General features: G+C 73.0%; 1 protein-coding gene across 3 annotated transcripts; it reads left to right on the top strand.

Moving 5' to 3' along the window:
* Positions 1–393: 393 nt before the first annotated feature.
* On the top strand, positions 394–12,413 carry STAT6 (signal transducer and activator of transcription 6). 3 transcript variants are annotated; one of them, XM_075445824.1, is made up of 22 exons: positions 394–478; positions 4,004–4,134; positions 5,185–5,323; positions 7,099–7,182; positions 7,265–7,400; positions 7,525–7,586; positions 7,779–7,927; positions 8,088–8,219; positions 8,321–8,509; positions 8,587–8,674; positions 8,836–8,958; positions 9,143–9,235; positions 9,422–9,628; positions 9,706–9,800; positions 9,916–10,052; positions 10,170–10,316; positions 10,519–10,588; positions 10,822–10,935; positions 11,050–11,154; positions 11,261–11,329; positions 11,616–11,738; positions 11,808–12,413. In XM_075445824.1, exons 2-22 carry the CDS (start codon positions 4,019–4,021, stop codon positions 11,998–12,000), a joined length of 2,571 nt encoding a protein of 856 aa, XP_075301939.1. In that variant the 5' UTR covers positions 394–478; positions 4,004–4,018; the 3' UTR covers positions 12,001–12,413. The 3 variants fall into 3 exon arrangements, with proteins under 3 accessions (XP_075301939.1, XP_075301940.1, XP_075301938.1); XM_075445825.1 differs by lacking the exon at positions 394–478 and adding an exon at positions 3,721–3,770; XM_075445823.1 differs by lacking the exon at positions 394–478 and having other exon boundaries at positions 7,265–7,382.
* The last annotated feature ends 472 nt before the right edge of the window (positions 12,414–12,885 follow it).

The raw sequence follows: 12,885 nt of genomic DNA, 5'->3' as shown, positions 1-12,885 counted from the left end.
CGGGGGGGGTGGGCGCGGCGGGGTCTGCCCCGGCCCGGGAGCACCCCCGGGGCCGTCCTCGGGGATGGGCGGGGGGCTCGGAGGGGCAGCGCGGCCCAGCGGGGGGGAGCCCCGACACAGGGCGGGAGCGGGGCCGTGGGTGGGCGTCGGATGTGGGGCGGGTGCGGGGGCCCGCGTGGAGGGGAGAGGTGGGTGGTGGGGGCTGCTGCGGGGCGCGGGGGGGCCCTGGGCGGGTCCAGGGAGCCCCCCGGTGCCGCAGCCCCGCGCCGGGTCCCGGGAGCCGCCGAGGCCGGCCCGGTGCCGGCGCCCCCCCGCGCGCACCCGCCGCGCGCGCGTCTCCTCCCCCTTCCTGGCGCTCGGTGCTTTCCGCCGGAGCGGGGCAGCCGCGGGAGCCGGCCCGGCCGCGCCCGCCATGGAGTGAGGGGCCGCGCGGCCCGGCCCGGCCCGGCCGCCCCCCGCCCGCGGCGCCTCCCGCCAGGTAACGGCGCCGCGCGCGGGGCGGGGGCGCGCGGCCGCACCGGGGACGCGCCCCGGGGCCGGGGCCCCTTCCGCCGCCCGGCACCTCCCGCCCCGGGCCGGGCCTTCGGGCGGGGGGGGCCGCGCGGGGCCGGGGCCGTGGCCGCTCTCTGGAGGGCGGCGGCGGGGCCCGGGCGAGCGAAGCGGACCCGGCGCGGGGGCCCACGGGGACCCGGCCGCGGCACCCTCGGGGCGGGCTCACGGCCTCCGCGGCCTCGCCCGCGGGGAGAGCGCTCGGGACCCCGTCACGGGCCGGGCCCGGGCGGGGGGCTGCGGCCGTGCCGGTGGGCGGGGGGTTTCCCTGCGGCGGGGCGGGGCGGGGCGCTGCCCGGCGGGGAGGGGGCGGCTCGGGGCGGGGGCTGCGCAGCGGACACGTCCCCGCCGCCGCGGGGGTCCGGGCAGCGCGGCGAAGCCCCCCGCCGCCGAGCCGGTACCCCTGGGGCGGAGCGGAGCGACTCCAGCCCCGGCGCTGGCCGGGACCGGGACCGGGACCGGGACCAGTCCTAGCTGCGGCGTTGCGGGGAGGGGCGGGCGAGGGGCTGCGGGGCCGGCGGAGCTCGGGGGGAGCTGGTGAGCGTCGAGGCTCCCGGGGCTGCCCCGAGCGCCCGGCTGCCGAGTGGACGCGGCTGTGGAGACCCCGCTGCCCCGGGGCAAAGCGAAAGCGCCCGGCGGGGGCTGTGGTGGAGACCCCCAGACCCCCCCCGAGCTCCTGGGGTGGGAGCTGGGGCCGGACCCAGCCCAGAGTCCTCGCGCTGTGAGTCACGCTGGGGCCGGGCCAGCTGGGGAAGGCCTTCCTCCTCTTCCTCGGAACTGGAAGAGCGCTCACCGCCGGGGAGCAGCCACCGCGGCCGGGCCTGCAGCTCCTCCCCGCAGCACCGTCCCCAGCGTCTCGCCGGCCGGGACGGCGGCCCCGTGCCCTGGCTGGGGAGCGCTGGCAGCAGCGGCTTCCCCAGCACCCCAGGGAAACCGCGGCGCGTCGAGAGGCAGCGAGGACCCACGGCCCGTGTCCCTGCAGGGGCAAAGCTAGAGCAGAGCCCGGGGGCCCCGAGCGTCGAGGGCTGGGAGATCTCCGCGCATCTGTCCCTGAGAAAGCCCTGGGGAAATCTCTGCTCGGCACCCGGGGGGTTGAGGGGGGCGCGGAGGCCAGGGGCCATGCGTGCCCACGAGCTGCCAGCCCCAGCTCCTTCCCCCACCAGCCCTGGCACTGGGCTGGGAGCGTGGGGAGGGCAGAGGGGAGCCGGCCGGGGCTGGGGGCTCTCGTGGTCCTGGGCCCCCGGGCATGGGGGTGAGGTGGTCCCGAGGGTGGGGGGCTGTGTTCTGCTGCCAGGAAGTGCCGGTGGTTGATGAGTAACAGCCCTGAGACGTGCGGCAGCTCTCGCTTCTGCGGTGGGGACTTGGTTTTCCCACTGCCCGATGAGTAAGCAGAAAGCCCGTGCTGGGAGCACGGGGGTCACGGAGCCCCCCCTGCGCCCAGGCTCCTCCTGCCCAACCCCGGCCCCGGGGACCCCCAGCCCTGCCGAGGAGGCAAAGCGGCCCCTCGGCTGGAGGAGGAAGTGAAAGCGGCTGTGCCGAGGGGGCTTGGGGAGGGTGAGCGGGCGGGGGGCCCAGGGCACACCCTGGGCGGCTGCTCCCCCTCCCCGGGCCCATATCCTGCCCCGCCGTTGAGCCGGAGGTGCCTCGCAGCCACGGGGTTTCCCTGCCCCGCGCGGGCCCCGCTGCTGCTCCGGGCTCCGACCCCGGCCTCCCTGGGCAGGCCTGGGGCGGGGGGCTCTGGCCCCTTGCTGGGGGGGGGGAGCAGCGCTGGCTGCCACAGGAGCCCCCCAGGTGGGGGGTACGAGCCCCGCCGCGGCTGGGCGGGTGGGAGACGTGGGACGCAGCTGCGGCGGGTGCGTCCGTGGTTGGCGTCGGTGCGCTGGGCACCGCGGGGCCGGGAGCTGCGCGTCCCCCGGCACTGCCGAGCTGCGGGGCTGGACGCTGCTGCTGCCAGGCTGCCCCGGGGCGAGGGTCCGCGCAGGGGTGGCAGCTCCGTCACCCGGCCGGGGTCTCGGCTGCCCACCGCCCTTCTCCCTGGCCTGCGGCGTGCGGACAGAGCAAAGCCCCGCAGCCTGGTCCTGCGCGGGCAGCGGGGCCGGCGGGCAGGCTCTGCTCCAGGAAGGCTGCAGGCAGCGCGGCCCCGGCCGGGCATCGCTCCGGGCCTTGGCAGGGAAAGGCCGTTTTGCGGGGGGAGCAGAAGGGGAAGACGTGGGAACCAGTTGGGACGGGAAGGAAACGTGGCACGGCTGGGCTGAAGGAGCTGCTGTGCCGGGGGGGCTGGGCCTGTCCCCCCCCGAGCCCGTCCGAGCTGGTGTCCCCTGGGCTGGCGGGGAGCCGGGAGGAGGAGGAGGAGAGCGCAGCATCTCCGCAGGCTCTGGTCGCGTTCAGGCATGCCCAGGATCCCCTCCCGCTGCGGCTCGCCCGCCAGCAGCTGCCTCCCGGGGCCCAGCAGAAATACAGGTTCCGCGGGGGGGGGGGGGTTGCGTCTGCAGGGCACCGGACCGCGGCCGGCTTTCCCTGCGTGCCGGCAGCCGCCATCCCGGGGGAGCGGGGAGCACCGCGCTGCGGCACAGCCCCGCGCCCGTCGGCTCCGGGCAGGACCCTGGAGGCGCGGGGCTGGCGTGCCCCGGGGCCGGGCCCGCGGCCGCAGGCGCTCCTCCCCGGGGCGGCGCCGGGAGCTCTGCCGGGCCCGGCCCGTCCTGTCCCGCCGAGCCGCCCGGGGCCGCGGGGCGCGCCCGCTGCTGCGACGGGGGCGGCGGGCGGGGCCGTGCGGGGGCGGGACGGGGAGGGGGCGGGGCGGCCGGGCAGGGGGCGGGGCCGTGCTGGCGGCCGGGCGCAGGTTGCGCTGCGCTGCCCGCGGCGTTGCCGTGGCGACGCTCCCCCCCCCCCCCCCCGCGCGCGGCCTCGCAGCGCCGTGGCAGCCCCGCCCCCGCCTGCCGCGCGGCCCAGCCCCGCGGGAGCGCGCTGCCCGCCCGGGCACGTGACGCCGCTGCCTGCGCGCGGTTTGCGTTGGGGCCGGGGCGCGCGGCGGGGCGCGAGGCGCAGGCAGCTCCCTGCCCCCACGCCGGCCCCGGCCCGCGGCAGAGGCCCCGGCCCCGGCCGGGGGGTGCGGGGGGGGAGCGTGGTGCGGGGGGAGTGGGGGGCCGGGCGGCGCAGTGACCCCTCGGCTGCGGGGGCCGCCCCTCCCGCATCGGGACCGGCAGCGCGGGGACTCCCCGGAGGTGCGGGGAACGGGCGCGGGCCGGCCGCCCGCCCGCCCAGGGTTGCCCGAGAGGCTGGTCCCGGACCGGGCCGCCTCCCCCCCACCCCCCCGGCAGCCCCGGGTCGGCGGCCGAGGGAAGGTGGCGGCTCTCGCCCCGCCCCGGAGCCGCCGGTGCCGGCCCGCGGCAGAGGCGGGCGGGGGCGGGGGGCTCCGGGCCGCCCCGCTGACGGCCGCCGCCCCGTCTCTCCGCAGGTGACGGCCGCCACGATGTCCCTCTGGAGCCTCGTCTCCCAGATGCCGCCTGAGGAGCTGGGCGGCCTCTTCGCAGAGTTCCCCCGCAGCCTGCGCTGCCTCCTGGCCGACTGGCTGGAGAACCAGCCCTGGTGAGTCCCGGGGCTCTGCCCTGCCCGCCCCGGCTGAGCCGAGCGGGGCCCGGCCCGCCATCGCCCCGCGTCAGCTCTGAAAGCACGGGCAGAGGCGGGCGCTGGTGACGGCCCCGGCCCTGGTCCGTGGCCCAGGCGAGGCGCGCAGGGTCTGGACGGGGTGTCCGGGCAGGAGCGAAAGGAGCCAGGGCTGGAGCAGGACCCCAGCGTGGGCCCGAGGGGCCCGTCCAGGAGCCGGGGCTGCAGGCAGGGACGGGCACGCTCGCAGTGTAGCCCGGGGAAGGCCCGAGCGCCCGAGCTGGGTGCGGACGGAGCTCCCGGGCCCGTGGCAGAGGGTGCGGCCGTCCCGGCGAGGCTGGTCGGGGTCTGTTGGTGCCCGTGGGGTCCAGACTGCTGCGAGTCTGTGTTTGCAGTGGCAACAGCCACAGGTGCAGCCCGGCCGCTGTCTCCTTTTTGTGCCTAGGGAATAGTAACAGCAATGGTTGATTACCCCCGTTGCGGGCTCACCCGGGCTTTCCAAGGAGCTTCTCCTTTGCGCGGTGCGACGACCAGCACGCAGGTGGCAGGGAAGCCCCCTGGCACGTCCCCTGCATTGCAGCACCATGGCTGGGCCAGGTGCCATGGCTCTCCAGACAGAGGAGCAGCGCACAAGGCCGTGTCGTGGAGCTGGGCGAGGGGGACTGGTCCCTGGCACGCGGCTGCGGGAGCCACAGCACGCGGCTCGGGCCGAGGCGCAGCGGGTGGGGGTCACGCTGCAGGGGTGAGGCATGGTGGAGGTGGGCGGGCAGGCGTGCGCAGCTGGGTGTACATGTGGGAGAGGTTTCGGGAGGTCGCGTCCTCTCCGGGGAACCACCGCATCCCGCTCAGAGCACAGTTCGCCCTTGTTCATATAGCAAATTTCGCCTGGAAATCCAGCCAACGCTGGGTATGGCACCGGGACGGCAGGAGGGCAGGTATCCCCTGCCTCCGTGGAGCGAGTGTAGGGTTCGGGGTTACACAGGGCAGGGTGGAGGATTCATGCCCATCCACCCAACCCTTTCCCATCTCCAGGGAGTTCATCAATGGCTCGGATGCCTTCTGCACCAGCGTGGCTGGCGGGATGCTCTCGGCCATGCTGGAGAAGCTCCGCAGCGCTGCCGGCAGCGAGGGCCAGCAGTGCCAGATCCTCCAGCAAGTCAGCAGCATCGAGGTGCGCTGGGGCTGGGTGCGGGGACCCGCGGGGCCGTGTGCGCTGGGGTCGCGGCTGGCTGCCAGGGAAGATTTCATTATTTTGTGCTTTGGATTCTCTGGTTCAAGCACTGCTCGAAGGGGCGATGCCACGAGCCGTTCCCATCTCGACACCCGTTTCAAGTCCGGCACCATCCGTGAGCAGCAAGCTCATGCAGACTCTGTGACTGGGGTTTTTGGGGCGCTTCAGGGTGACGGAGGGGGTTTGCGACCCAGGGCTGACCCCTGCCTTGCCGCAGCGCTCGGGCTGTCACGGCCGCGACTGTGGTTCCCCTCAGCTCCCCCAGGTTTGCAGCTGCCCTCGGTGCCCAGTGGCCCCCCGGGAGCTGGTCCTGTGGCCCCGTTCTCCCGGCCCCGTGCTGGCCCCTGACCCCGTGGGGAGCCCCCGAGGCCCACGGCCTCGCCAGATGTTCCCCTTTTTCTGCTGGAGTGTTTGATTTCTCCTTCCTCCGTGTCGTGTGTTGTGCTGCATTTCCTCCTGCCGTGTGTGCATGGGTGTGCTGGGTTTCTTTTTCTGGGCTGTTTCTCTTTACCAAGTTCTGTTTGAATTGCTCTCTGTCTCTCTTCCACCCTCTGTGATTGCAGATTTAACCCCTGTACTCTCTCTCCTGCCAGCGAAGCTCTTAGCGTTAAGGGCTGAGTGGTGCTGGCTCCCAGAGCCCCGTTCTGGCTGAAAGCCTGCTTTTTTGGTAACAGACATTTTTAATATACAACATTTGGGAAGGGGTCAGCTTTAATCATAACTTCTGGGGAACAGGGTAGTTTTCCAAAACGAGACTGTTGCTTGCTTTTCTGAATTGTTGTAGGAAAATGCGCAGATGTTTCAGCTTAGTTTTTTTTTATTTAAAATGCTCAGGAAGAGCCACGCTCCCATGTTTCCTCCTCCCACCGTCCCTCATCCCATAACAGCCAGCCCTCTCTTCTCCCTATCTCCCTGCCACCTCTGAGCCCGGCCGGGAGGCAGGGGCAGCTCTGGCTGTTGGTGCTGCCCCACGGCGCGGGCCGTGGGAGCCCGGTGCTCTCCCACGAGATGGGTAAACGCAGGGCCAGGGCAGCGGCTGGGGGGGAAGAGACCAGACCTGGGCCGTTTGTCCCCCGAGCCCCCGGGCTGGCAGGGTTTGCGCGGGCAGAGCCCCGGCGCCGGCCCAGGGCTGCCAGTGCTGGGTCAGGGTGTGGGGCAGGAGCGGGGGTCGGTCACGGAGCTGCCTCCCGGCCGGCGCAGGAAGCCGCCGAGCGCGCCGTCCGGCCATTCGCCTTGCGCTCTGCTGCTGTTTTGGGAAGTAGCTAATCTGGGAAATGCACGAAGGCCAGAGGAGCTGGCACGGGGTGCAGGAGCCGGAGCCAGCAGGAGAATTCCTCTCCCTGTTTTTGGTGGAAAGCATTGATCCACCCGGGCCAGGGCAGCGGGGAGAATCTTCCCCAGGTGCCAGGCTGGGGGGTCTCGAGGAGATGCTTGCAGAAACAGAGAATTTGCTTTGTTTTGATTTTTTTTTTAATTTGAAGTTGATTCATAATTTTTTTTATGCATGGTTTGAAGTAGTTTTAAAGCTGTAAACTGGGTCTGTCAGAGCAGCAGTGAGTTGTGGTCTGTCCCATGCTTTGGGTCATGAAACCCCAGAGTCTGAGCATCATTCCTTGTGGGAAGGGAGCCCGAAGCGCGTGAACGGGGTGGGAGGGGGCCGGGGCTGGGGTGCCCGTGTCCTGCCCTGCTGACACCCTGGCTTGGCCCCCCTGCAGAACATCTACTGGCGGGACCCGCTGCGGCTGGTGGCCGTCCTGAGAGCCATCCTGGAGGGCGAGAAGGCTGCCGTGCTCAAGAGGGTGGGTGGTCCCTGCCCCCCCGGGTGCCCCGAGGCGTGGGGCCGGCGCCGGGCCCCCCTCACCCTGCCCTGCTCTGCCCCAGGACCGTCACCTGCCCCTCAGCTTCCACCGGCGCCAGGAGGAGCTGAAGTTCAGCCTGGGGCTGCAGCGGCTGCAGCACCGCGTCCGCGAGATCCAGGCGCTGCGGGACGGCCCCGCTGGTGAGGGGCCGGGGCCGGGTGGGTCCCCGCTCGCTCCGGGTCTGCCGGCGTGCCGCCGGTGCTGGGCGTGCGCCCGGTGCTGGGCGTGCGATGCACCGCTGGCTCCCGGCGCTGACGGGACGCCCCTGTCCTTCCCCCGCAGCCTCTCTGCAGCGGAGCGTGCGGGACCCACAGCTGAAGACAGAAGTGAAACCCCCGGAGAGCGTGAGTGGGGGTCTGGGGCACCGGGGGCAAAGCCAGCAGCCCGGTCTGGCGGGGAGGGTGCAGGCCAGCTCTGGGGCAAGGAGGCAGGACAGGGCGGGGGGTCTTGGTGCCCTGGGGGGGGAGCGTAGGGCTGCAGGTCTTGGCCAGGGGTACGGTGTAGTGCAGAGCCCCACGGCCGGTGCTGCCCCCCAGGAGCTGCCCACTCTGATCCTGGAGGCCATAAAAGAGCTGGAGGCGGCCAAGCAGCAGGTCCTGAAGAGGATCCAAATCTGGAAGAGGCAGCAGCAGCTGGCAGGGAACGGGGCCCTCTTTGAGGAGAACCTAGCTCCCCTGCAGAAGAGGTGAGGTGGCATGGGGCAGAGATGAGGGACCCGGACCAACCCTCCTGCTCCCTCTGCTCCCCTGGGAGCGGGCAGCCGGCTGGCCCGAGGGGCTCTGGGAGAGCGGTGGTGCGGCTCTGCTTTGGCTGAGGGGTCCGTTTCCCCGTGGTTCCCTCGGCAGATGCGAGAGCCTGGTCGAGGTTTACTTCCAGCTGCAGCAGCAGGTGATGGCGGCGAGTGCGGAGCTGGGGGCCGAGCTGCTGCCCCGGCTCCTGGAGAGGTTCAACGAGGTGCTGTCCAGCCTGGTGAAGAGGTAGCGGGCGGGGGGCCGAGGGGCGAGGTGGGTCTGCAGAGGTTGGGGGCAGGGCTGGCGGCGGTGTCGTGCAGGGCACCAGTGCCTCCCCTTGTCCCCAGCTCCTTCCTGGTGGAGAAGCAGCCCCCGCAGGTGCTGAAGACCCAGACCAAGTTCCAGGCAAGCGTCCGGTTCCTGCTGGGCCCCCAGCTGCTGAAGGCATCGGCCAAGCCCTACGTGGTGCGGGCCGACATGGTGACCGAGAAGCAGGCGCGGGAGCTGGCGCTCAGCGCCTACAGCAGCACCCTCAGGTGAGCGGCCGGCCGGCCCGTGCAGGGGCGAGGGGGCTGCCACCACCCCGCCGCCCCTGACCCCCCCCTCCGCCCAGCGAGAGCACGGGGGACATCATGCATAACGTGGTGGCCCTGGAGACCAACCCCACCAGCGGGACCTGCTGCGCCAACTTCAAGAACGTGGTGAGTGCCGCCGGCGAGAGGTCGTGCGGGGGCTGCGGGACGGGCTGGGGGCTCTGCTGGCCTGCTGGGAGGCCCCGAGGCAGAGCCATCCAGGAGGGTGGGCTGGGGGGCCCCGAGGCTGGCGTTTGCCCAGGGCTGACGCTCGGCTCTCCCCTCCCCAGCTGCTGAAGAAGATCAAGCGCTGCGAGCGGAAGGGGTCCGAGTCAGTGACGGAGGAGAAGTGTGCTGTCCTGTTCAGCAGCACCGTGACCCTGACCCCCGGCAACCTCTCTGTCCACCTCCAGGTACCGGCCCCTCTCCCGCAGGACGGGGCTGGCCGGCACCGAGCCTTCCCCCGCGGGACGCCCGCACCCTGTCCCGGACAGCTCGGTGCAGAGCCCTGCGCCGGGCTGGGACGGTCCGGGGCAGCCAACCCCGCTTCACGCGGGGTGGCCTCGGGGCTGAGGGGGGGCCGCTCTCCACCCCCAGGTCCTCTCTCTGCCCATCGTGGTCATCGTCCATGGGAACCAGGACAATAACGCCAAAGCAACCGTGCTGTGGGACAACGCCTTCTCCGAGATCGTGAGTGCCCCGAGCCGGAGGGACGGGCTGCGGCGCGAGGACGGGAGCTGCCGGGGTTGGGTCCGGTGCTGCCACGGCAGCGGCCGGCAGGCTGGAGCAGGAACCCCGGCGTGTGGGTGGGATGTGGAGAGCCGGGACAGGGCAGCTGGTGAGCCGCTGTCCTGGTGCCCTCCGGCCCTGCCGCAGGACCGCGTGCCCTTCGTGGTGGCTGAGCGGGTGCCCTGGGAGAAGATGTGCGATACGCTGAACCTGAAGTTCATGGCGGAGGTGCAGACCACCAAGGGGCTTCTCAAGGACCACTACTTCTTCCTGGCCCAGAAGATCTTTAATGACCACAATGCCAGCCTTGAGGACTTCCAGAGCCGCAACGTCTCCTGGGCCCAGTTCAACAAGGTCACTGGGAGGGCTGGGCAGGGTGGGGCAGGGGCCTGCATGGCACTGGGGAGCCTCACACCCTGTCTCTGCCCCAGGAGATCCTGCCTGGTCGAGGATTCACCTTCTGGCAGTGGTTTGACGGAGTCCTTGACCTCACCAAGAGGTGCCTCAAAAATTACTGGTCAGACAGGTGGGTGCCCAGGGGCCGGGCGGGTTTTCATGGCTGCTGCAGGGCCAGACCTGGGAGTCCTGGTCCCATCGCTCCGCCCTGCGCTGGCCCACTCTCCGTCTGTCCGTCCCTCCAGGCTCATCATCGGCTTCATCAGCAAGCAGTACGTCTGCAGGCTCCTGAGCACGGAGCCTGACGGGACCTTCCTGCTCCGCTTCAGTGACTCGGAGATCGGGGGTGTCACTATCGCTCACGTCATCCGGGGCAAGGACGGTGAGATGGGGACAGGGGCCGCTCTCGGTGATGCGAAGGGGAGGTGTCATCGTGGCCCGGGGACGTCGGGCGTTGTGGGGGCCAGGCGGTGGACCCCCGTGCCGTGTCTCCCCACAGGCTCCAGCCAGGTGGAGAACATCCAGCCCTTCTCCGCCAAGGACCTGTCCATCCGGTCCCTCGGCGACCGCATCCGCGACCTGGGCCAGCTCCGCAACCTCTACCCGAACACCCCCAAGGACCAGGCGTTCGGGAGCCACTACAACAGTGAGTGGGTGGGAGCGGGGGGGCCCCGGGCTTCGCCTCTGCCTCCCCAGGAACGCTGCGGGGGGGTGGGAGGGAAGAGGGGCGCGGGGTCCCACCCAGGTCCTGCTGGCCCCGGAGCTTGCAGGGGTGGCCAGCGCTGGCACCGAGGGCTGGCCCGGCCCCGTGCTGGGGTGGCGGGTGACGGGTGCTTCTCTCCGAGCAGAAGAGCAGACGGGCAAGGACGGCCGGGGCTACGTCTCCACCGCCATCAAGATGACGGTGGAAAGCGAGAGGTGGGTGTGCGCCCGTCTGCGGGGCTGGGCTGCGCCGGGCCGGGGTGCGCGTCGCTGCTGGGCGGGGGGGTTTCAGCCCGGCCGAAACGGGGACGTGCTCCTGCGCGAGGAGTCCCCCGTGGGTACCCCGAGCTGCAGCGGAGCGCGTCTGCGAGCGAGCGCTGCCTTGCCCACGCGCCTCGCCGGAGGCGAGAGGTCCTGCCTGCGCTGATGGGGCCGATGCACTTTTGCAGGGAGCAGCAGCCCCCGAGCGCCGTGGGGGCCCCCCCCGAGGCCGCGCAGGCTCAGATGTTCGGCCTGCCCGAGCTGCACCCCGAGAGCCTGCAGTCCATGCTCAGCCCCGTCTGGTGAGCGCCCGGCTCCGGGCCGCCCAGCCCCGGGCAGGGCCGACGTGCGGGGCTGGGGGGGGCTGGGGTGCACGCCGCCCTCGGGCCCCGACCCCCCTGTGTCTGTGCTTGCAGCCCCCCTGCTCCCTTCTGCCCCCAGCCCGTCCCCACGGGCTACCCCACCGGTGAGAGCAGCATCGGCATGGTGGTCTCCGACAGCCTCGGGTCCTCCTTCCCCAGGTAGAGCGGCGCAGGTCCGGGCGGGGGGCAGGGTGGCCCCCCAGGCAGGGCCGGAGTGGGGGGGGGGTTTTCCCCCACCGCTGAGCGCTCCCACTCCTCCCCGCAGCGCGCCTCTGGTGATGGACCCCGCGCTGACCCGCCGCCCCGACATCGACCTCGCCTTCAGGAACCCTTTGTAAGCCCTGGTGCGGGGTGGGAGAGGGGCACCCTGCCTGGCCCCCCCGTCCCCCCGCTGCCCCCCCACCCCGGGCAGGCAGGCCCGGACAGACCTTCCCCAGCTGACCAGTGCTCCCAGTGCTCTGCACTACTGGTGCTCCTTACAGACAGACCCACCCCAGCCCCCCCAAACCAACTGCTTCCCCCCTCTGCCTTGGGGCTGGCACCCACCCTGGGGGCAGGGAGGTACCCCAGGGCGTAAGTCAGCCCCCCCCCCCCCCCCCCCCCCGTTCTTTGCCCCCCAGGCCCTTCATGCCCTCGCAGCCGCTGCCCGGGGGCCCCTCGCCCGAGCCGCAGGACGAGGAGATGCCCGAGCTGGCCCCCTTCCCCGCGATGGTGGAGCAGCCGCTGCAGAGCTCCCCGAGGTGGTAAGCATGGGGGGGTCAGCGGGGGGGGCCGGGGGGCTGCCCTGCTTGCCTCACCACCCCTCCCCCCAGGATGGCACCCAGCATGGACCTGCTGCCAGGCTCCGACTGGGACCAGATGCTGCCGCTGCCCCTGGAGGGGCCCGCGCTGGGCCCCCCCTTCGCGCCCCCCCTGCAGCGCAGCGGCTACCCCAGCCCCGAGGCCGCGTGCTGGGGGCTGGGGGAGGCTCGGTGGGACGACAGCGCCCGGCCGGGGCAGGCGTGAGGGGGCTGCGGGGGGGCCCGCGGACTGTGACCCCCCCCGGCCTTGGCTGGGGTCCTGGACTGACACGACCTGCGCTGGGTGCAAGCTGCGGGGGGGACTCCCTGGCCCCCCCGGGGGTGTGCGCGGTGCGGTGGAGCCGGGGCCGAGGACGCGGCAGGCGGCGGGCGCGGGGGGGTGCCCGCATCGAGCGCGGGGCTCCCGGCCCGCGGGGGGAGGGTGAGTCAGCGGCGGGGGCGGGAGACACCGGGGGGGGGGGGCCGGGACACGCACCCGCCCGGTGACCGCGACGGGGCCGCGCCCCTCCCCGGGGCCGGGTCAGACACACCCCCCCCCCCGCCGCCCGCCGCCGGCGCTTGCTTCGGGAGGGAGCGGGCGCGGGGGGCGCGGGGCAGGAGGATAAGCCATAAAATAAAGTTTTATTCCAAAATAACAAAATAAATAATCTACTGTACACGGTACAAAGGCGGGATCGCTGCGGGGACACCACGCGGGGGGGCGGGCGGGGCTCGCGGGATGGGGGGGCGGGCACGCGCAGGGGGGGCCGGGGGCGCGTGCGGGCCGCGCGGCGGCGGGCGCTATTTACAGCCGAAGGCGCGGGGGGGGCGGCCCGATGCGTGTGCACGATGCGCTCCCACGTGCGGGCGGGGGGCGGGGGGCGGGCGGCTGGCGCGTGGGCGCGGCGGGGGCGGGCGCGAGGCTGCGCGCGCCGGCCCCGCGTGCCCGGCGTGGGCGGTGGCGCTGACGCGGGAGCGCGCGGGGCTGCGCGCGGCTCGGGGGCCGGGGCTGGGGGGGGGAGGGGGGCTCTGTACAGCGGGCGCGAGCCCACGGTGGGGCCCCAGCCCGGGCGCGGTATTGCTGCTGCGGGGAGGCGCGTGCCGCCGCGGC

Source organism: Opisthocomus hoazin, chromosome 32 (genome assembly GCF_030867145.1).
Source record: "Opisthocomus hoazin isolate bOpiHoa1 chromosome 32, bOpiHoa1.hap1, whole genome shotgun sequence".
NCBI classification, from domain to species: domain Eukaryota; kingdom Metazoa; phylum Chordata; class Aves; order Opisthocomiformes; family Opisthocomidae; genus Opisthocomus; species Opisthocomus hoazin.
This window is presented reverse-complemented; position numbering and strand designations above follow the sequence as displayed.